The sequence below is a fragment of the Marmota monax genome, unplaced genomic scaffold, assembly GCF_021218885.2.
Source record: "Marmota monax isolate L192 unplaced genomic scaffold, Marmota_monax_Labrador192_F-V1.1 WCK01_AAM20220418_F8-fsc00292, whole genome shotgun sequence".
NCBI lineage: Eukaryota > Metazoa > Chordata > Mammalia > Rodentia > Sciuridae > Marmota > Marmota monax.
In genome coordinates this window covers 1,132,669-1,152,860 of record NW_026692864.1, presented here as the reverse complement: position 1 = coordinate 1,152,860, position 20,192 = coordinate 1,132,669, and the positions used below count along the sequence as shown (strand labels likewise).

The window sequence follows — 20,192 nt, the reverse complement described above, 5'->3', positions numbered from 1 at the left end:
TGTTCTCTGGGGTCCTTCATTTTGTGGGGTTGGAAAGAGAGTGGGAGCCCACTGGGAATCTAACCCTTTTGACATTAAGGTCTCCATTTTTCCTAGTCCAAAAAACCATACCCCCTGACCTGCAGGAACAGCTGAAAAGCATAAAGACCTTGGCCAAAGAAGTTCGGCAAGAAAGAGCCCAAGTATGTAAGGGAGAGTGAACCTCCTTTGCCTTCTGGATGGGGTGGGTCAGAGCCCTTGTGCTTTGTGCTTGAGGGTGACAGAGTCCTTTTTCAGATCTGATTGGGCCTTTGCCATCCCTCAGGTAGAAAGTGCACCCTGGGTGTTACTGTGTTTGTTTCCTGACCCTCAAAGCTATTAAGATACAGCTGAGTTAAGCAGTCTTGGCACTTTCTGGGGACAGAGGTCATTGCAAGGGGCTGCTAGGAATTTAGCATTCTCAATGCCAACAACTACATCCAGGAGGTAGATGGGTGGCTGGATGTTCAGAGAGGACCTAGATTTCATTAGGTAAAGATTAGAGAATGGAGAGGAGTGTGTGGGGGTTGCAGGATCACATGCAGGAAAGGGGGGAGCAGGCCTACCTGACCTTCCCCTTCCATTGGGTTTGCAGCTGAACAAGCTACAAAGAATCCTGGAGGGTGACAGTGACCGGGAAGCAGGGAAGGAGCTGAAGGCTAGTCAGCTGAGCCTGCAGCTGGGCATCATCAGGTGAGATGCCCCTACCCTGTGCACTGTAGTCCTGGTGTCCTGTGTTCCCAAGACAGAAGGCGGTGGCAGCCTTCACTTTTCCTCCTGCTCTGACCTGACTGCTGTCTTTGACCTGGATCATACCTAGCCTTCAGGTTGCCAGATCTAGTTCAAGGAACTGGTACAAGTTCCCCAGGTTCCTAAAACAGCTCATTAGCAGGTCTAAGAAGAGCACAAGGCTCTTCACACTGTCCCCAGGGAGATGCAGCTCAAGCTCCTCAGAGCTCCTCTTTGCAGGGCCCTGTATCACCGCCTAGAAGCCTTAGGCCAACACATGGGGCAGCCCCTGGAACAGAAGTAGGACCTGGGGCTCTCTAGACAGAGCCAGCCTCCTCTCATCCCCTGCGTCCGGGGTGGCCAGGCTTGGTACTACTGGGCTCCGTTCTCTGAGCTGGCCCTGGAACTAGGTGGTCTCTTATATATCGCAGAGTCACCGTGGCTGACATTGAGAAGGAGCTGTCTGAGCTGCGGGAGAGTCAGGAACGAGGCAAGGCTGCCATGGAGAACTCCGTCTCGGAAGCCTCACTTTACCTGCAGGACCAGGTGAGGAACTGGTGCTCCTCAGCTCCAGGGACCACGCACCCTTCTCAGAGTTGGCTATGGACAGTGGACAGGCCTGCCTTCTCACTCCTCAGAGACCAAGCTTTCAGGTCCCCCTTAGCATGTGTGGGGAGGTGACTGTGTCTAGGATTCAGCCTCCTCCCAATGCAAAACCGAATTGGGCCACAGGTGCACAGGCACGGGCATCCTGGAGCAAGGTGATGATGTGCTGTACACCTCCCACTCATCTACTTTCCCTGTCCTTCTTTCATTATATAATTTACATATTATAAAATTGCCCTTTTAAAGTGAACAAGACAGTAGCACATACCTCTAATACCTGGGCTCAGGAGGCTGAGGCAGGAAGGTCATAGGCTGGAGGCCAGTCTCAGCAGTTTAGCAAGACCCTCAGAAACTTAGCAAGACCCTGTCTTAAAACTTGAAAAAATGTAGCAGAGTGGAGGAGCACCCTGGAGTTCCAGTACCAAAATAATAATAATAATAAAGTGAACCAGGTATTTTGTAATAACTCACAAGTTGTGCAACCATGACAACAACCCAATTCCAAGATGTTTCATCACTGCCTAAAGAGGCTTTAATCCTGTTAGCAGTTTCTCTCCCACACCCCATGACCCCCCCACACAAGCCCCAGGCCCTGACAACCATTCTTCTGCTTTCTGTCTTTTGGAAGTGTCTTCTTTTGGACATTCATTTCATAGAAACAAAATCTTGTGATAAATGGTCTTTTGCATCTGGCTTCTTTTTCTGAGTAGTGTTTTCAAGGTCCATCCATGTTGCAGCACGTATCAGTCCTTCACTCTTTATTACTCAGGACAGTTTCACTTTGTGGCTATACCACAATTTATCTATTCATCAGTTGAAGAACATTTGAGTTGTTTCCATCTTTTGGCAATTAAAACTAATGCTGCCATGAACATTCCTGTACAAGTTTTTAATGTGGAGATGTTCTAATTTCTCTTAGGAACATACCAAGAGTGGGATTGCTGGGTCATATGACAACTTTAATTATCATTTGAGGGCCTGCCAGACTGTTTTCCAAAGTGGCCACACCATCTGACATTCCTCCTAGCAATGTTGAGAGGGTTCCACTTTCTCCCTGTCCTCACCAACACTTGTTATTTTCTTTCTTTTTTTTTTTTTAATTTTTTAATTTTTTTTTTATTGGTTGTTTATTTTCTTTCTTTTAATTCGAGCCATTCTAGAGAGAGTGAAGTGGTATCTCATTATGGTTTTGACTTACATTTTCTTGATGACTAATCATGCTGAGCACCTTTGCATGTGCTTTTTGACAGTTGTATGCCTTGTTTTTTAGCGATAAGGGATACAAATATCTACTCAAATCCTTAGTCCATTTTTTACATTGAGTAATTTATCTTGTTATTATTGAGTTCCACAAGTTCTTTACATATTCTGGATACCAGGTTTATCTGGTATAGACTTGCAAACATTTTCTCCCACTCTGCAGGCTGTCTTTTCTTTTTTTTTCTTTTTCTTTTTTGTAGTGTTAGGGATGGAACCCAGGCCAGGCAAGAGCTCTCCCACCAAGCTACAACCCAGCCTCTCACTTGCTCAATAGTGAGTGTCTACCTTTGAATCTTGAATGACACTGTCCTTAGTTTTCCTAGTAAAGAGTGTCTGACTTAGGAGCAGTCCCCTGAGCACTCACAGAAGGACCACCTAGGGAAAGCCACTGGGCCCAGGTATTCCAGTCAGGAATCCCTGTGTGCCTTGAGCCATGTTGTGGTCTCTCTTCCCAGCTGTTGGTGCAATGGCATGTAACATTTCAAGACTGAGCCAATTATCCCATGTGGGGCAGAGAGGGTACAAAGTCACCTGCTGGCCCAAAGTTCCTGTCTGGTCTTGGTAATCAGCAGGGACCTCCCAGGCCACACTTTGGAAAGGAGCTTCCCCCTGGTTGTGCAGCCTCTCCTCTAGTCAAACCTTCCTCATGTTCAGCCTCCAGCCCTCGGCCTTCCTGCCTGTCTTTTAGCCCCCTCCCCCTTTCTCATGCTATCTTTGTTCTGGAATTCTCCTGGATCTTCTTTACCCAGAGAGCTGCTTTATGTTCTTCAAGGCATCACTGAGATGCCCATTTTTCTGGGACTGTTCCTTTTCCCTTTGAGAGAATGACTCTGTCCCTTTGCATCCCAGAGACCTGTTATGTGCTGGCCTCAGCCAAGGCCATTCAGTTGCAAGTCCTGTTTGTTCAAGCAAAAGGGAGACACATTGAGTATATACAGAGTTGGGAGGGGGGGTATGTCCAGGCCACAGCGGGCAGTTGGGGTGTTTCCCCATGTTTGGTTTTCTGCATACCTTTGTCTTTTTCCTCACCCATCCCTCTCAGCCTCCCCACCTCTCTTCCATTCTGTTCCCAAGCAACTTGTCTCTTACACATGGTTCCAAATGGCTGCCCCGAGCCCTGTAGTTTTTTGACTTTTCTGCCCACTACCAAATTGGGGGATGGGTGGATGGGGGGTACAGGTTGGCTGTGCCCCTTTTTGAGTCAGGCAATGAGTTGAGGGTCTCTGGCCAGTCCAGGTTGGTTGCTCTTAAATTGTGCTCTGCTTAGGCCCGGTCATTAGCAACAACAAGCTGGACAAGGGGCTGCAGAGGAGAGCAGCAGGGCCAGGCCAAGCAGCTGTCCCTGGAAGGGGCTTATACCCCCTGACCCTGAGAGACCCCTGCAGCACTGTCTTCACTGTCCCATCCCTTTACTGTCAGTTATGCACATACTTGGTGGCACAGAGCATGGGCAAGCCCACCATTCACACCCCTAGGCCCCCAAGCAACCTGGCTGTCATCAGAGTGCTGTGAATGTCTATGGATCACTTTAGGGTTTAGCCAGAGCAGATCAATGGGCTGACTGGAGAAAGGTCCAGAAACCTCCTACCTGCAAATGCTTTATTCAATTGAATTTTTACTTTTGGTGGTACAGGGGGTTGAACCAGGGGCACTCTACCACTGCATTATATTCCCAGCCCTTTTAAAAAATATTTCATCTTTGGGGCTGGGGTCATGGCTCAGCAGTAGAGAACTCGCCTAGCACATGTGAGGCCCTGGGTTAAATTCTCAGTACCACATAAAAATAAATAAGATAAAGGTATTGTGTCCAACTACAACTAAAAAATAATAAAAAAAATTTCATCTTGAGACAGGTCTCACTAAGTTGCTGAGGCTAGCCTCAAACTTGCAATCCTCCTGCCTCTGCTCCTGAGTCCTTAGTATGCCAGATGTGGCCACAACATCCAGCCACCAGTGCTTTATGTGGCGTTCAGGCTGACCCCAAGGAGAGCACTGTTCACTGGTTGACCAACAGAGATGGGGTGCCTGCTACACTCTGTACATTCTGCAAGGCACCAAAGGGTGGTGACTGCCCTCTCAGTCAGGAAGAGGCAGGAAGCATCTCACTAGCATTGGTGGTCTGGGCAGAATATGGCTGAGACTGTCTCTGTCCTCTCCCCATGTCTTTCCTTCACCCAGTTAGACAAGCTGAGGACAATCATCGAGAGTATGCTGGCCTCCTCTTCCACCCTGCTGTCCATGAGCATGACCCCACACAAGCCCTTGACTTACTTCACACCTGGCCGGATTGACCCCAATGCTACCTGTCCGGCCTGCAGCCTGGACCTGGGCCATCAGGTCAGCACACTCGTACGGCGCTATGAGCAGCTCCAGGACATAGTCAGCAACCTGGCTGCCTCCCGGCCTTCTAAGAAGGCCAAGCTCCAGAGCCAGGTGAGTCTCTGCTTGCCTCCCTCCCAGTGCCCTGGAGGCCCTGCAGAGTGTCAGCTGACAGCTCTCCCCAAGAAGGGGAGCTTCAGGCTTGAGATCATCTTTAGCCAGATCCTACAAAACTCCCTGATCCTTCCACAGGGTCACAGCGTGAGTAGCTGTGAGTCAGCTCTGGGGACAGGAGACTGAGAAGAGCTGGTTCAGTGGGTGGGGTGGTCCTGGCTGGTCAAGGGTAGAGCAGTGCCATGTGTGTGCACATTTGAGCAGACAGCCACTCCCCTGGCATGCCCATCTTCCCAATTCCTTCCAGATTTCTCCCCACAAGTCCTCCTCCTGGACTCAGGAATTCATATTTGGATCCTGAATCCAAGATCAGGGAAGGTGGGGAGAGACTACAGCTACTGGAGCTAGACCTAGTGAAGTGCTGCTGGAGGACCAGTGGAGATCTCTCTCTAGAAGCAGCTCAAGAGCAGCACATGCTCCTGAGCCTCAGTCACCTCTGCTGATCACTGTACTTGGCCCAGCAGCTCCTTGTCCTATGGCAGGGGACATAGGGAGGACTGTTTGAGGCTGCTGGGTGGTCCTACACCTTGGGGCAAATCCATGAGGATGTAGAGGACTGCTGTCCCTGTCTGGCTGGGAACACAACTGTTGGTGGGAAACTGAATGTCACTATATAAAATGGACATGGATCTGAAATGAGCTTCCTTATTGGGTGGTGTAGGGCCACCCAGCAGCCTCAGAGAGTCCTCCCTGTGCCCCCTGCCACAGGACGAGGAGCTGCTGGGCCATGTACAGAGCGCCATCCTGCAGGTGCTGGGTGACTGCGAGAAGCTAAACATCACTACTAGCAACCTCATCGAGGACCATCAGCAGAAGCAGAAGGACATTGACGTGAGCAGCTAGGGCAAGGCTGAGGCCCACACCACCCACCCCTGCTGCTCAGCTGCTGGTTCTTTATTTCTTACTTTCTGGGCCTCCAGATGCTGTACCAGGGCCTGGAAAAGCTCGAGAAGGAAAAGGCCAACAGGGAGCACCTGGAGATGGAGATCCATGTGGTAAGCACCAGTTCCCAGGGGCCCTCTGCCCTAGGGTGGTCTTGCTGGCCAGAGGGGTGAGGGGCTGGTGGTGTAGGGCATGGAGATGTGGGCTCTTGGAAAACTGTGCTTCAGGGGTTGACATGGGGGGGATGGGCCCTGTCATGGCCCTCTCCCAAGTGGGGCCTCCCCTACTCTTCATGCAGAAAGCAGACAAGAGTGCCCTAGCAGCCAAAGTGAGCCGTGTCCAGTTTGATGCCACCACAGAGCAACTAACCCACATGATGCAGGAGCTGGTGGCCAAGATGACTGGGCAGGAGCAAGACTGGCAGAAGATGTTGGACAAACTCTTGGTACAGATGGACAGCAAGGTGAGTGCAGGAAAGGCTGCAGGACGGGTGGGGCTGTCTTCCACTGCCCTCAAGGCTAGACCCCCATCTGCTGCCTTGGTCTCACCTGGAACCCACCCCCACCCAGCTGGACCGCCTGGAGCTAGACCCTGTGAAGCAGCTGCTGGAGGATCGGTGGAGATCGCTGCGGAAGCAGCTCAAAGAGCGCCCTCCACTCTACCAGGCAGATGAGGCAGCTGCCATGAGGAGGTGAGGCCCGGAGATAGCTGGGAAGTGGCATACCTTGCTGGGAGGGCAGGTGGTGGGCTGGGGACCCCCAACAAACTGAATCTTCCAGAGATGTCCCATTGTTGGAGGGACAATTTTAGAGCTGGAAGAAGTCTTCTAGCTCAGACCCCTTCAGATGACCACAGAGAAAGGGAGTTGGGAGATGCTAAGACTCCCTGGCTGAGGTGTGTTGCACTGGGCCCTTGGGACAGGGAGAGGTCTGTAGTCTCAGAATTGAGATGTTCCTTGGGGACCTGGGTGGTAGTGGCCTTGAAGCCCAGGATTACCATTCTTGGCCACCAGAGGGGCCCCAAGGCCTATGAAGAGCACGCTTGGGACCCTGGGAACCCTGCTGACTTTGAGTAAGGATGGCAGGTGCAGGCCGTGTGCATGGAAGCAGGCATGTGCGAAAGCAGGGCCACCCTACTGAGCCTCCTGCCAGTCTGGATTGTGGGCAGCCAACCCCTCTGAGCTCTCCCCCTCTGTGCACCTCACTCCCAACAGGCAGCTCTTGGCTCATTTCCACTGCCTCTCATGTGACCGGCCCCTGGAGACAGCTGTGACTGGACAGTGAGTGCTCATACCTGGCCCAGGGCAGCTGGTGACCATGGTGGGGTGGCATACAGGGCTTCACTTTCTCCATCTGCCTACCTCACCTCTTATCTTTTCCTTCAGTCTCCTGGGCCTACTTCCTGCCCTGCGCCTTCTCAGGCCTGGCTAGTCTGGGGTGGTTAGGAAGGTCCTTTAGGCTGATGGAATATGGGAGTGGTAGGTGGATCCAGTGATGGAATGTCCAAATCTGAGCCCCCCTACCTCTGTGTCCCTGTCCAGAATGATACCCCTGATTCCTATGAGTCCTGGCCTGCCAGCACACCGGTCCATTCGCCCCTACACAATATTCGAGCTGGAGCAGGTCCGCCAGCAGAGCCGCAAGTACGGGGCAGTGGAGTCCTGGGCAGGACTGAGTGGGAGGGTGGGGTAGAGAAGGCTCCAGAGGGTGCCCTGGGGCACTGTACAGGGCCTGAGGTGAGAACCTGCCACCAGTCGGGTTCTGAACTACCTGCTAGCCCTTCTGCTCTCTCCCCTTTGACTCATTTATACTTTGGCCTCTGGGGAAAACCTTTCTGGGCAAGTGTGGCCCCTCAGGGGTGCCTTGGAGAGGGCTGATGCCCTGGGACCAAACTGCCCCAAACCTGCAGGCCTCAAGCCTTTCAAGGGTGCTAGCTCCGCCCGCACAGGATTTTGCAGAATAAAGGCCCATGGTGTAAGGAAGTATTTACGCCAGGTATAGGAATGGAGGATGTGGGGCTCTGTCCATCTTGGGCTGACCACCCTCCCTTCCACCTGGGCCCCACAGCCTCAAGCTAGGCAGCACTTTCTGTCGGGGTGACCTGTCACCGATGGAGCGGAGTGCAGGGCGCCTGCGCACCATGCACTCCAAGATGCTGATGGACATTGAGAAGGTGCAGATCCACTTTGGAGGCTCTGTGAAGGCTAGCAGTCAGATGATCCACGAGCTGCTGCAGGCCCAGGGCCTCACTTCCCCTTGCTACAAACGGTAGGGGACAGAGTCCAGGTGACTGTGCCTGGTTTATGCCCACCCCACAACCATGTGAGCAAAGGGGAAGGTGTGTAAAAACATGTGTGTGTGAACATGCTTGTGTGTATGTGTGGTGGCCTCAAAGTTGCTGTGCTCACTCACCCACCTGTCCCTGGCCCCTTGCTCCTGCCCTGACTCCTGGGGACTCCTCAAGAGAGCTGCCTCTGTGTCTCTGGCTAGCCCCATCATAGGTGTGTCCCAGGTCACACTCTTGGTAGCTCTCACTGACTCCATGCTGTCTGCATCACAGGGTGCCAGATGCGATGGTGGGTTACACCTACTCCACTGTGCCCCGGCGCTGTGGAGGAAGCCACACCCTCACCTACCCCTACCGCCGTAGCCGCCAGCAGCACCTGTCCCAGGGCCCGTATGCTCCTGAGGAGATCCAGATAGCCATGAAGGTCTGGGCCCTACCAGGGAGCCTCAGGGAGGAAGGTCCTGACATGCCCCAGATTCCAAGTCATTCTGGAAAAACAACCTGAAGTCACCTCCTGTGCCCCTTGCCTTGGGGCGGTTTCTTAATCAGACCCAATTCAAGCCCCTTCTTTACATCCTGCCTTGGGAAAAAGATTGCCACTCCAGCTCTGCCAGCAGGCACCGCCACTGCAGGGCCTGAGAACCACGTGCTTTCCACTTCCTCCCACCTTGTCACTGCCCTGGTGCAGCCCAGGGTCCACAGGGAGAGTTGTAAGCACTGTTTGGTACCAGGAGTCAGAACAGTGCTCTGCACCCCAGGCCTTCACAGGAGCAGGAGCAGAGGGAAAGGTCTAGGTGTCATAGTGGTAACGGACTGTTTGCCTCTACAGCATGACGAGGTGGATATCCTGGGCCTAGATGGACATATTTACAAGGGACGGATGGATACGAGACTGCCAGGCATCCTGAACAAAGACAGTGAGTATGCAGATAGCCCAGGGTCCTTACTTGAGTCCTAAGGGACCATCCATCTCCTGGAAGGTTGAGCATACCTTGGGCTACCAGACTGTGGGTGCCACCTTCTTCATTTCCCTGCCTCCAGATGTTCAGGTCTCTCCAAAAGCCCCCAGGTAAGTGCTTACGGATAGAAGACAGCTTTCCTGCCTCAGCCAATCACCCAGCAGGTGGTGGCCCCATCTTTTCTTGCTAGTCTTCTCCTGTTACCACTGCTGAGCTGACCCACCTCAGGCTGCTCCCATCAACACAGCCAAGCTGTACCGGTCCCTTCTTTAAAACCCTGCAAGACACCATCCCTTAATGATCTCCCACGACCCTGAAGGCTGGCTTCCAGTTCCCCATATCTGAATCAGGCTGCTTACCACTTCCCATTGTGCCTTTTAACCCTGCGAGCACCTAGAACTCACCACACCTGGCACATAGCTGATGTGTGTAGTTTTTCAGAGAATGAGTGAGTAGAAGGATGGACAGATAGAGGAGCATAGATGGATGGTGGGTGGAAAGAGCAATGGTCAAGAGCTGGGTGAGCAGGGGGCGGGGGGGGGGATGGGTGGGCATGTGAATGAGTGAAGTGCCTGTAAAGGGTGAAGGGGCAGATCTACAAATTCTGACCATTCCGCTGAGGCTGGCTATGACCTGCAGCCTACATCCATCTCCCCATGTGCCTGGGTCTGTCTCAGAAAAGACTCTTCCCTCCACTGCCCTCAGGAGTGTCAAAGCACAAGACCAAGCAGCCCCGGCCCCACCTGCCCAGGCATCAGGCCCTGGGTAACATCGGACAGCTGCCCTCCCGGCCTCAGAGCACCCACCTATTGGCTGGCAACAACTCAGGTAGCTTTCTTCTGGATGAGGTGTCCTTCCATATGGCTTGAACACTGTCCTCTGGTCTCTCCTTCCTGCCCCACCACCCCCTAGTTTATACCTTTGTTTCCCTGAAGAGAGGAAAGGCTGGGAGCTGAAGGGTAGGATGGGAAGGAAAAGAGAAAGTCAATTACTGAGTGCTTGGCATGTGCCAGGTCTATGGGGTGGATACTACTGCTGTTCCTGATTCATACAAGAGGACACAGGTTTCTCTGGCTTAAGCCCAGTCCTTCCCTTCTCACATAACAGGATTCTCTTTGAGCTGCTGCTTATGGGATCCAAGCACCTGTAGGACATGGGACTATGATCAGGCCCCAAGGGACCCCTCACTCTGGTGCTGCCTGGAGGTATTCCTCCCACCCCCAGGCCTAGAAAGCCCCCACAGCCCCTGGTCTCATCCAAGGAGCTAGACCACATCTTAAGGTCAGGGAGCAAAGGGCCTCAAGGTTAGCCACACAAGGGCCTGGGTCCCTTGCTAGGATCCTGGGGCCAAAAGGCTTGATCAATACCAGGTGACTATTCAGGTCTCTCCCCTCTGCAGACCTAGGTTTTCTCATCTGTCATCAAGGGGGTGGGGTGCTGGATGCATGCTTCTTAGAGTTAGGGCCCCTGTGAGATTGTCACAAAGGTGTCAACCTTCCATTTATCAAATACTCACGTACCCTCAGTACCTAGTAAATCTGTAGGAGGTTCAAGGATCCCCTGACACCCACACACCATCCCCATCCCCAGCTTGAGGGCTCAAATCCTCTGTGCTCTGTAACACCCTTCCATTCCCACATTCAGTGAGTGCCTGTGACAAAGGAAGAAGGGAAAACAGAAGAGAAAGCTTAGTTGGTAATGGTGCCTCGCCTTCATTGGGGATGCCCTCCTGTCCAGGCAGCATTTAGGAGTTTTTATACATACAAACAATTTTAATCCACACACCAATACTAAGGGGTAGGGACCATTGTTAGCCCCAGTTACAGCTGAGAATACCAAGGCGCAGAGAAGTCTTAGGAAACATTCCTGAGCCTTTATGATCTGTGTGATGTTGCCTAAACAGTCCTGTATTAACATTACCCAAGAGGCAGACTTTTGGCCCCAACAAGAGGGCATGTTTACTGACTAACTTTCCTTTACAGGGATTATAAAGGAGCCCCAACTGCTCCAGCGCTCCTAAGTACTCTGCATACTCCAATCCCACCAGCCTGGCCAGTGGGGCCATGCCTGACTTCCCTGTGCTTTGGGTGAGCTGAGTGGGCCTTAGTGGGTGTGGGATACATGGTGGAGCCACCCATGCCCTCCTGTCTTGCAGTTTCTTCGAGGCAACATCTCTCCCAGTCAGATATGGCCCATCCACCCAGCCCCACTGAGATGGAACACCTGCAGGACAACGGTTCAGGACCAGAAATGCACATGGACATACCTCCTGAGGAGGAGCTAGAGGAGCCCACTCGGGGACCACGGTCCACCACTGCTCCCTGAATAGAGCTTTAAGTAAATGTTTAAGAAGAGGCTTATATTGGGGAAGGCTTCTCTGTCAGTCCTGCCTCAGGAAGATGGAGTGAGAAGGCAGTGCCTGCTGCTGGCCAGGCAGCCCCAGGTGCCCCCAGGGTCCTCAGTCTGAGAATTAGACCTCCAGTTGTTCTAAGTGTGCTGGGGCTCCTGGAGGGCTTCACCGTTGAATTCAGGGCAGCCTGAGTTGGGCCTCCTCTCACTCTCACACCCATCAGCCAGCCCAAGTGTGCTGCTGCCTTCGGGGATGCAGCCCTAACTTCTGATGTGGAGGACTAGCCCAGGACACTGGATAGGCCTGGACCCATGGTGTGGATGTGCTAACTGTATCTTGGAGTAGAGGGCAGAGCTGCTTGCTACTACCCTGCTGCCAGCTCAGGGCAGCTCCTGGGTCCTCACACAGGTCCCAGTGAAGCAATGCCATGAACCAGAAGCAAAAACCCACAGCCCTTGGGAAAGGTTACCATGCTCTGCTGTCTGCCCTTGAGTGGGCCACACAGCCAGCCACAGCCTGAAGGCCAACCCCTGGCAGAAGGGCTGAGTAGAAGCTTCCCTGGCCAATGCCTGGGAAGATGGAGAGCAGGAGTTCAAGGGGCATGGCTTGCATTTTGTGCAAGGCTGAGCCTTCAACCTGCTCCAGGCAGCTGCTTGGCCCATTTGGTCACCTCCTCACTAGCCCCAAACCTACAAACCTATGGAAAAAATGCACCGATATTGGTGGGAGGGTACGGAGGAGTACTGTGTGGTTGAGCCGGCAGCAGCTGCCAGGAACAAGCCCCCAGCACCCAATTGAACCTCCTGAACTTGGGTCACTGGCTGAATTCTGGGGTCCCCCAAAAGACAGGCAAGCTGGGGACAAAGAAGGCCTGAATCATCAAAGTAGTTTCTACCTCAGGTCTTTTCCCACATCAGAGGGAACCAAATGCCCAGAGTGGAGGATGGGGCTCTCCCCACCCCCAGTTCCCATCATCCCTCACATGGGAAAGGGATGTCTCGGGTAAGAGGCTCATTTGGGGGTGTGAGAAGAGGGGGTGAATCACACAGGAAAGAGAGGCAGGAAATGGCCCAGAAATAGGTTTCTCACCCCTGGCCTGGTGTGGGCAAAAGTGGGCTTGGTGGGGGATGCTGTGGAGGTGGGATGCACCCTGAGGGTGGTTCCCTGCTTCCTGATCCCAAGATTCCATGTATCTTTATGTAATCACATAATGCTCATGGCTGGGTGGGAAGAAGAGCTGCTTGGACAGTGGGCACTCCAGGCCAGTACCTTTTCTCTGTACACAGGAGGCAGCGCCAGGGCCATCCCTTCCCCCTAGGCTCCTATTTCTCTCACTGAAGTCCCACCCTGGCAGTGAAATGCCAGAAGGTCAGCTCAGTTTCCCTGGTCTAGAAGCCAAATTCACAGGCTTGGCAGGGAGGAGCAGGTCAGCTCTCCTCACCCACAGAGGACAGGAGTCACATTCCCTGAGTTGCCGGGGCTGGCCCCCACCATTCCACACCTGGGCATGGCCGCTGCACCCTCTCCCAGGCTGGCACACACCTGGGTGCACCCCAGCCCCGGTCCCAGCAGCCTCTAGGGGTGTCACAGCCTGAAAGCCCACGTTCCTTCCAGGGGCTTCCCCTGCTAGCCTGGGAAAGCACAGGTGGGCAGGGGCAGAGCTGAGGCTGGGAGGAGTCTCAGGGGTTTCCAATCAGGAAACAAAACTGAAAGGACAAACCCAGCTTTCACGTGCAGTAGACAGGGCAGCTGGGCTCACTGTTCCACTCCACTAAAGGAGGGGGTGCCCCCAATCAGGGTGAGAAGATGCAAAAAGGCCCAGAGGCAAGGTGGTTAACCTGGCTGGGGCCCTTAAGTTTCACTTCACTTTAGGCCAAAACCTCCAGCCCCCAGCCCAGCAGTTCTGCCTTTCAATAGCACTTGGTCCCCCTCAAGCCACAGGAAGGAGTAAAGCTCAAGGCAGGGCTGCCCCTACCATTGCTGGTACTGGCTGCCACATGGTGGTTGTCCATGGCTCCAGGAGGAATTACAACCATGTGGCAGGTCACTCACTCTCAGCCTGTCTCACTCACCTGAGTATGTACTGGAGGACAGCAAGAAAAGGTGCTGGCCAAGGACAGCCAATGCTGCCCATTCTAATACCTGGAGGACTGCAGGGCAGGTGGAGGAAATGGAAGCAAGCGTCTCCAGGAACCCACCCACTGTCTGGCTCCAACAGCTGTGGAGTCCTACAAATACATACTCATTGACACACCTCCCCAAGGGAGGCTGAGGGTAGTAACAGTAAGATGGGCCCAACTGGAAGATGCAGGGAGTGCCTAGGGCAAAGCAGCATTGGGAGGACACCAACGTTCCTAGCAGCAAACAGAATTGGTTTCCAGGGCCAGCCCTGTGGTGCACACCTGTAAGCGCAGCTCCTTGGGATGCTGAGGAAGGGGATAGGCATGCAGCTCAGTGATAAAGCTGTGCTCAATCCCCAGTGGGGTTGGGGGTGGATGGCTTCCCTCCAGGCTCAAGGGTTCTGCTGTTCTAAGCTATAGACAAGGACCAAGTCATGCAACATCCAAGTCAGACTTGTCCCTACTCTTGCTTGTACTATCAATTCCCCCATGCAGATGCCATCCAGAAGCATCTAGAACAGCCAAATTCAATGGGGCCCCTTCCCCGACCACAGCACAACCAGAGTCCCCACAATTCTCTTCCCAAAGGCATAGCTTCTACCCAGGAAAATAAAGGCACTGCAAAGCAGGGAAGTTAAGTCTTTTTACGTTTTTAAATTAAAATTCACTCTGGTGAGATGAGATTTTGACTTAGGAACTCCACCCAAAGGTGAGCTCCTCCAACCCTGGACACATATGGGGAAAGCTTAGGTGACCAGAGAACAGTCAGGGATGGGACAGTTAGGTCCCCCACTGGGCAGAGCCTGGCCTTCCAAGCCAGCTCTTTAGTCCTATAAGCCTTTCATACCCAGCTGGAGATCCAGAGGGGCCACAAAACAAGGGTGGCAGAGGAGATGAGGAAGAATCAAGAGCATGGCAGTGTTGGGGCTAGGGGGCAGGGAGAGCCCCCGTGACGCCAAGAAGGCCCTTCTGGGACCTCTCCTGCAGCTGCTAGGTAGCTGTCCCCAGGATGGGAAGAGTTGGGATCTTCTTCCTGATGGCAGGTATGAATTCTGAGTGAAGGCAGCTCACATCCAACTGCAAAGGACATTCCACCTGACTCTGAAAGACCCCTTTGCCCGGAGACTGGACTGGAGGAAGAGCTGCGGGCCAGGGAAGGATTCTCGTGGCTCTTCCCCTCTGACCCCCGCACCTCAGGTGTATCCGCCTCATGCTCACATACATTAGTTATATTTATATATTCATATATATTATAGTTATATATTAAAAAGAGAAAAAAACTTGCCCAAAGAGAAACTCCTGAGGGACCCAAGTGGCCCAGGAAGTTTACTGTCCCCCCACCCACAAAAATTCTTTTATAAAATCTTCCAGTGCGATCTTCAGGAAACCCCAAACCTCCCCAGCTCCCCCCTCCCTGACCCTCTTGTGTCCCCACAACCCCAGACTGCCCCCCACTCCAGCCCAGCACTTGGAGGCATCCAGTCTCATCTCTGGCCATCCATCGCTGCCATGGCTTTCTGCTGGGCGCCCCCCTGCTGTGCTCCAGGGGGCCACGTGGGCTGTGGGCAGTGGAGGCGGTGGAAAGAGGTTGGGGAGGAAGGCGGGATCCAGTGAGCCTGGTGGCTGGGAGGGGAGGAGGCCCAGAAAGGACTGAAGTTTGCAGGGGGTGAGCAGGCCACCGCAGTCATGGGGCTGTTGCTGCTCTGCAGGCCCTCGGAGGCGCGGAGCTTGGAGAACATGGCCAGCGCATCGGGGAAGTTGGGCGGTGTGGCAGGTGTGTTGCTGGGAGTACACATCTGCAGGGAGAGAAGAAGGTGTGGGGAGGGCTGCCTGCAGGGTCCCAGAGCCCTTTACTCCCATTGCTCAGCCCACAGCTTCAACAGGATTGAAGCACCCCCTCTCCCCTCCAGAGTCAATAAAAACAAAAAACCAGGGCAAACACATAAATCTCGCCAAAGCCAAAGGGTCATCCTTGGAAATGACACCAAGGGTATCAGAAAAAGGCTGTTTCTGACCTGAAGCTACAGTGAAGGGACAAGGAGTAGTGCAGGACAGCATTAACCAGAAGCGCTAAGAAAAATCAGCCGGCTCCCTCCATCACCCATCCTCAAGATGTTCCCAGGGTGCTGGGTAAGAAAGAACAGCCAGGTACAGAAAAGCTACTCTCGTGTTGGGTTTATTCCACATTCTCAGTCAAAAAAACCCTGGAGCCCTCACCTCCAAGATCTTACTTCTCACAAGGAGGCCTGGTTGGCTGAACTAACTCTTTCCATATTGTAAACAAGTAAACAGGCTCAGAGGTCAAGTCATGACAGAAAATGCACTCAAAAGCAGGGTGCAGTTGAGAAGGCCCGTTCCAGGCTCCCAGGTCTGCAGGCTCAAGGTCTTAACTGTGGGAAGGCCACACTCTGCTGGGCCAGAGCTTCCCAGTGCAGCATCCAGATTTGGACTCCCTAATTCTGGAGTCTCCAGCCTCATTGCCTGCCTGTCCTTGCCCAGAGGCTGGCAGCTCCCTCTTATGGGGGTAGTTCCAAACAGTCCAACAAGAGTAATCTTCTGCCACTGCCCTTGGGGCAGGGAACAGGCAGCCTAAAGAACAAAACCTACACAAACTGGTTCTGACCTCAAAGTCGTTTCTCCCTTTCCCAGGAAGCCATGGGAGTCCTTCTTTGAATTTCTCCTAATTTTAGTAACACTGGCCCCACCCCCAGGCACAGGGCTGAGGTGGGGGCAAGACTCTAGGATTTCACCATGAAGGAGGAGGGCTTGCAGCTCTGCAGTTAAACCTAAGGCAGAAACTGAGAGGAGGACCCCACCCCACCCTGGTCACAGAGGCTGGTGCCACATCAGCTCCTAGGGGAACTCTGACCATTGTCTTCCCAGGGGCCCTCAGGGGAGGCCAAAGAACTCAGCCAGAAGCCAGGCCCCACCCAGACATTTCCCTCCTCCCTCTCGGGATTCCCTGCCCCCCATCAGGGCTGAATTCTCCATAGCAGGAAACAATGGGGGGTGGGGGTGGAGGCAAATTGCATCACAGCATCGTGACCCACTTCCCCAGTTCACCAAGTCAGTGGGGCCTATCTCCTCTAGCAGCCACCCTGCTCCAGAGAACAGCCCCATGGCTAACAGGGCCTGTGCATGCCTGCCTGCCTAGGTGAGCTTGGGCAAGTTTCTGCACCTCTTTGAAGCTTCTCTCTGCTTTAGTAAAACCAGGGGCTTGGACCAGAGTACTAAAGCCCCCTCCCCAGGCTCTCCAGTGAACCCTGTGTCCCGTCACCCCTCCTCCCCCTTAGGTCAAAGTCGTCCTGCTTCCAGTCTCACTGTCCTCCTTCATTATTATCTGGGGATCTTCCTCCAACTGTGGGAATCTATAAAACAATCCTATAAGGAATCTATAGGACAATCATTTATAGATTACTCATGTCTTGGTAACTTCTGGTATTGCAATTCTGTGAACAGTCTCTGGTGTTTTTATTTCGCTTTCTCCTTTGATTTATTGTCTAAAAGAACTGCCAACTCTGAGGGCAAGGACTGACCGTCCTGATGAAGCGCCCAGTACTTGTCACTGATGGATACACTGATTATAATGTCTATTACAAAACCTGCTGCCTCCCCTGAGGGAAGCTTCCAAAAACCATTACAATCCCCCTGGGATTTGCAGACAAAGGAGAAGGAAAAACCAAACAGAACACCAGTCTTGGCCCTTTCCTGCAAGTATCCCAGGTCCTGGCCCTTCAGAATGGCAATGTTGAAGGCCTAGCGCATTTCAGAGTGACCACAAGTGGGAAGGAACAAATCTCAAGGCTCTTTTGAGAATTGGATAAAGGCAGGGAGCTCCCAGAGACTCCCACAGCTGGATGCAGAGGAGTATGTCTCCTGGAGATGAACCCCTCCTGGGCTTACTATGGTGGGGAGAGGGACTGCCACAGCCTTGCAGCCAGTACCCGTCTTCCATTGTACTTCCAATGCCTTTCTTCTGTGTTTCATCCTTTGCATGAGCCACTCTAAGAGAAAAGCTAGTTTAAAAAGTCAAGGCAGACCCGTTTGTCCTCTGTGACTAGATGAAAACAGTAAAGGACAAGACACAGCAGAAGTTAGGAGCAGCCTATGCCCTGGAGAGAGCCATGGGCAAGGACACCCATGTGTAAAAAAAATGCCAAAAATGCACCCTTAAGCCACAGCAGCGTTGAGGAATAATGTTTTATAGTCCCCATCACTGAGCTCAATCCCTCCCACCCAATGGGCTAATAGGTAACCAGGGGTGGGGGTGAAGAACGGATATTCTGGGACTTCACAAAGCAAGGTACCCCCTGGCCAGGAGGGCAAAGGCTTTCTCCTGGGGCCAAGTTGGAAAGAAAACAAATCCGGCCCAGAACCACTTCTGTTTCCTGGACTGCAAGTCTCTGAATGTACTGATATTAAATGCAAATTCTTGGGCTTATCTTGGGTCAAAATCTGTCGTCCTCCTCACACTGGGTATCTCGCCTTGGGCTTTAGGGGGGTCAGCATACCTTGGGCTTTAGGAGAGCTAGCCGGCTTCCTGAGTGGGTGGATTTATCCCTTCCCCGTTTCCTGCAGCGCTGGGTGTGTGTGGAGGGGGAGGGGGCTGCGCTCCGAAGCTCCGGGCTCCTCATTAGCACACGAATACCCCAACTCCCGGCGCCCTCCCGGGCCTTCCCGGGCGCTCCGGCAGCCTGGTCTCCCTGCAGCCCCCTCCCCGCCCCTGCCTGCCGGCTCCGGAGCCCCCGCTCGTCCTGGGGCCGTCTCCCGCCCCTTCCCCTCAGGGTGCAGCGCCCCGCACCAGGCCTCAGGCCCGGGTCCCGCGGCCAGGAGGCGGATCCCGAAGTCCGGCGAGGCCGCGCCGGCCCCGAGCGCTCCTTCCAGGAAGACATTTTGGCTCTTTGTTTACATTCGCGGCGCGGCGCTCCCCGGCAACATGGCTGTCACCCCGGCTGACAGCGCCCGCCGGGCCAGCCTCCCGCCGTCCGGACGAGCGCGCCGCCCGGCCCCACCGGGCCGCGTCCGCGCCGCGACACTTACCATCTGGGGGTGATGGTGGCTGTTGGGAATGTTGGTTTCTTGGAAAAACGTGCTCAGGGCGGTCTGTAGACAAACACGGGACAGAGCGGCATTAGCACGGCCCAGCCGGAGCGCACGAGCCGCCGCCGGCCCTCGGCCCAGCCTCTCGGCCCGCGCCCGACCCCTGCCCCAAACCCGGCCTGTGCGGGGCGCCCTAGCCCCGGGGCCTAAGCGCAGAGCCTCCACGTCCCCCGCCCGGCCCGGGAACTGGGCCTAGGGCCCTCCGCACCCGGGGGACTGACTGGGCGCAGGCCCTCCGCGTCTCCGGGCCCGGCCCAGGCCCATTACAAGGCCGTCACGAGCGGATCCCCCGCCCCCAGAGCCCCGACCGGCCCCGCGGAGAGGGCGCGCTGATCCAGAGGCCCGCGCGCACCTCGAACTGCCAGTGGGCCGCCTGCAGCAGCTGCTTCGCCTGGTCGGCCGCGCAGCCCGCGGCCAGCACGAACTGGTTGATCATGACCTGGTGCCGCAGCTCTTCCATGTTCACCGACATGGTGCGACGGGAGGCCCGGCAGCGTCGGCCGCGCGGATCCGGGGCTCGGCGGCCGCGGGGGCCGCAGCTCGGCTCGCGCTCGCCGCCGCCGCCGCCGCCGCCGCCCGGCGAATGTTGTGGTTCGGCTCCCGCGGCCCGGCCGACACCACAAACAACAGCGCGGGGCGGGGCCGGGGTGTCCCAACGTTCGGGGGCCGCGAGCCGCCGCCGCTGATTGGCCGGCGTGCCGCTCCGCCGGCGGCCGACTCCCAAACAGACGTTCGATTCGAATCCTGCGGCCGGCCGGACTGCACTGTTTCTCTTTTCACCCAGCCGCGCCCATTGGCGGAGCTCAGCGCCGTGGGGCTCCCGGGTATTGGCCGGCCGCTGTGTTTTGGCTTACCCGGGATCCTGGTTGGCTGAGGCCAGGCATTGAGGGCGGGGCTGTATGCACTGATTGGCCTCCAGTGAGCCTGTTCGAACTCAACTTGAAAACCTCGAGTGCCTGCTGATTGGCCGAGGCCCCTCTGTTTGCTGTTGTAGGCTTGGGGGTGGTGCGGCCAAGTTCATTCATTACTTCATTGAAACTGAACATGCTCAGCTGGAAAAGCAAGACAGAGTGGCTTTGACTCATTTCCTCTGAAAGATGTGGTCATCTCGAAAAACAGAATGATCAAAATAGAAAACAGACGGAACCTTGCAGCTGCTCAAGTCTCAAAGTCTTAAATGTTTAAAGTAACTTCCAAGCAGTCAGTTCAAATTAAAAAAAAAAAAATCCTTTGCGCGTGAGGCCCAGGTTTCAGTCCCCAACACCAAAAAAGAAAAGGGCAAGGGGTGTATAATGTACACATAGTAAAGCTATGTCACAGGTACAAGTCACAGACAAAAGGAATAACAACGGATCAATTAACAGAACAATCCAAGAACTCCGATCTTGC

The 20,192-nt window shown here is 54.3% G+C and overlaps 2 protein-coding genes across 2 annotated transcripts in view; one reads left to right on the top strand and one right to left on the bottom strand.

Moving 5' to 3' along the window:
* Qrich2 (glutamine rich 2) overlaps nucleotides 1–11,582 on the top strand; it is a 29,876-nt gene extending 18,294 nt beyond the window's left edge. Inside the window, exons 8-22 of the mRNA XM_058581015.1 lie at nucleotides 97–182; nucleotides 614–711; nucleotides 1,179–1,293; nucleotides 4,792–5,046; nucleotides 5,815–5,937; nucleotides 6,027–6,101; nucleotides 6,287–6,451; nucleotides 6,558–6,679; nucleotides 7,202–7,267; nucleotides 7,529–7,630; nucleotides 8,055–8,255; nucleotides 8,548–8,698; nucleotides 9,104–9,191; nucleotides 9,939–10,061; nucleotides 11,389–11,582. Of these exons, the coding sequence (XP_058436998.1) occupies nucleotides 97–182; nucleotides 614–711; nucleotides 1,179–1,293; nucleotides 4,792–5,046; nucleotides 5,815–5,937; nucleotides 6,027–6,101; nucleotides 6,287–6,451; nucleotides 6,558–6,679; nucleotides 7,202–7,267; nucleotides 7,529–7,630; nucleotides 8,055–8,255; nucleotides 8,548–8,698; nucleotides 9,104–9,191; nucleotides 9,939–10,061; nucleotides 11,389–11,558 (1,940 nt within the window). The 3' untranslated portion in view covers nucleotides 11,559–11,582. The remainder of the gene's footprint in view (nucleotides 1–96; nucleotides 183–613; nucleotides 712–1,178; nucleotides 1,294–4,791; nucleotides 5,047–5,814; nucleotides 5,938–6,026; nucleotides 6,102–6,286; nucleotides 6,452–6,557; nucleotides 6,680–7,201; nucleotides 7,268–7,528; nucleotides 7,631–8,054; nucleotides 8,256–8,547; nucleotides 8,699–9,103; nucleotides 9,192–9,938; nucleotides 10,062–11,388) is intronic.
* Nucleotides 11,583–14,337: 2,755 nt separating this feature from the next.
* Nucleotides 14,338–19,362, bottom strand: Ubald2 (UBA like domain containing 2). Its single transcript, XM_046449561.2, has 3 exons — nucleotides 19,156–19,362; nucleotides 18,744–18,806; nucleotides 14,338–15,499 (listed from the first exon to the last, which is right to left on the bottom strand). The coding sequence occupies exons 1-3, from the start codon at nucleotides 19,273–19,275 to the stop codon at nucleotides 15,188–15,190; spliced, it is 495 nt and encodes a 164-aa protein (XP_046305517.1). The 5' UTR covers nucleotides 19,276–19,362; the 3' UTR covers nucleotides 14,338–15,187.
* Between the last annotated feature and the right edge of the window lie 830 nt (nucleotides 19,363–20,192).

What these genes read in the sequence shown, in the direction of transcription:
- Ubald2 (XM_046449561.2), bottom strand. Translation starts at nt 19,275, where the DNA reads ATGTCGGTGAACATGGAAGAGCTGCGGCACCAGGTCATGATCAACCAG. An exon ending in CGGCCCACTGGCAGTTCGAG is followed by an intron (nt 18,807 to 19,155) that starts GTGCGCGCGGGC and finishes GTTTGTCTACAG; the next exon opens with ACCGCCCTGAGCACGTTTTT. An exon ending in GCCACCATCACCCCCAGATG is followed by an intron (nt 15,500 to 18,743) that starts GTAAGTGTCGCG and finishes CTCTCCCTGCAG; the next exon opens with ATGTGTACTCCCAGCAACAC.